The sequence below is a fragment of the Rhizomucor pusillus genome (genome assembly GCF_041956525.1).
Source record: "Rhizomucor pusillus strain CBS 183.67 unplaced genomic scaffold VTP01scaffold_11, whole genome shotgun sequence".
NCBI lineage: Eukaryota > Fungi > Mucoromycota > Mucoromycetes > Mucorales > Lichtheimiaceae > Rhizomucor > Rhizomucor pusillus.
The window spans coordinates 455,907-457,686 of NW_027192153.1; the positions used below are offsets into that span (position 1 = coordinate 455,907).

General features: G+C 39.9%; 1 protein-coding gene across 1 annotated transcript; it reads left to right on the plus strand.

Moving 5' to 3' along the window:
• Positions 1–250: 250 nt before the first annotated feature.
• On the plus strand, positions 251–1,300 carry VTP01DRAFT_1671 (uncharacterized protein; the record flags this gene model as incomplete). The annotated part of the gene is made up of 1 exon (XM_069380047.1): positions 251–1,300. The coding sequence occupies one exon, from the start codon at positions 251–253 to the stop codon at positions 1,298–1,300; it is 1,050 nt and encodes a 349-aa protein (XP_069238095.1).
• Between the last annotated feature and the right edge of the window lie 480 nt (positions 1,301–1,780).

Consider the following 1,780-nt stretch of genomic DNA (forward strand, 5'->3'; position numbering starts at 1 on the left):
TTACAGTGCTTCCAACAAGCAATGTCGCGTGCAGTCAAAATTGACGTCGCTGACCAATCAAGATCGATGTCGTTGGCTGGTCAAAATCAATCTCGCATTCTCAGAAAGGAAAGTCGTACTTTTAGAAACCATGTCGCCTGCTGTTCAAAATGATGTCGTGCCAGGATGATTTCTTGGCACTCGAACAAATATAAAACGCAGGCCATTTCTTGTTTGCAAAGTGTTTTTCTTCAATTCCTTACATTTTAACATGAGTACAATATTTTTATTTGAAGATGAGCATGGAAATGTCATTGATGAGAATGGTGGTCCTGAGCCAATGGAGTATATTGTTGATCAGGATGAATTTGTTGTTGAAGCGATTGCGACTCATAGTGAATACTTAAGAAATACGACCTCTACTGAATCTTCACCGGCTCGCCCAATGATGGTAGAAAATCCAAAAGATGAAGACATTCGAATGAAGGAGGCCAACGTAAAACGGGAATACGTGCGTTATACCGTCCAGGATAAGGTTAGATTTTTCGATCTGAAGATTGAAAAGTGTATGAGCGCTTCAGCTGCAGCGAAGCAGTTGGGTATTCACATTCGAACTGCTCAGAGATGGGTTAAGCAGTACAATTTGCTTCCTGGTAGCATTTTTGAGAGTTGCAAACAGATTGGTCGTAAATGTATCTTGAATGAAGAGCATAAAACAGCTGTTATCCACTTCATTGATGCTAATCCTTCTGCTTCTGTTGTTGAAGTGACTGAGCATTTACCGGAAAGGTTCAATGATCTTAAAGTTTCACGTAGCACGGTTTATAATTTCATGAGAAGCGAATGCAGCCTTTCGTTGAAGAAAGCTGACTTTCATTCTATCGAAAGAAACAGTCCAGCAAAGATTCAGGAACGGTATGATTGGGTTCGTAAGTGGGAAAATACCGACATGAATTTTCTGACAAATTGCGTGTTTCTTGACGAATCTGCTTTTGATGTCAATTTGAAACGCTCAAGAGCTTGGTCCAAAAAAGACACGCGTACCATTGTTACCAGGCCTACTACGAGAGCAAACATAACGTCTATATTGGGCGCTATCTCTGCCACAGATTTAATTGCGGTCGGCGTCAAAAAACCAAGGCCTGCCAAGAAGAGAAAAGCTGACGGGTATATGAGCTCAGGAATAGTAACAGGCCGCTACATTAGTTTCTTAAAACTGACTCTGGATGAAATGGACAAACATCCACATATGAGAGGTCACTATGTAGTCATGGATAATGCACCCATTCACACGCATGAAAATATAAAAGAAGTATATTGAATATCGAGGATATAAATGTGTGTATACGTATTCGCCTGAGCTTAACCCAATAGAACAATACTGGGCAGTGGCAAAGAGTAAGGTTAAGCGCCATAGATTTTTGCAAGAAGACACCTTGTCAAAAAGAATCGCGGAAGCCTGTAACAGTGTGGACAAAAATCACTTCAACGGTTTCGTTTCGCATTCTTACAAATGCTGGGATAAATGCCAACATAAAATCCCCATGTAATGGTAACCAACGACTTCACTAAAAGCCGGCTATATATGAATCAGGTTAGCAGCATTTTTTTAGGTTTTGTTTTCAAATGCAAGTGCGTCTTGCTTTCTCTTTAATTTTTCTGCTCTTTTTTTTTTCTGCCTTCACATGACAGTGTCAAATTTGCAAATTACTTTATCTCAAGCTGTTTGCATATATTATTGTCGTCCTTTCACAGAAGAAAATGTAGCTTGGGGTATAAATGACCTTGGCGGGTTCGAAAA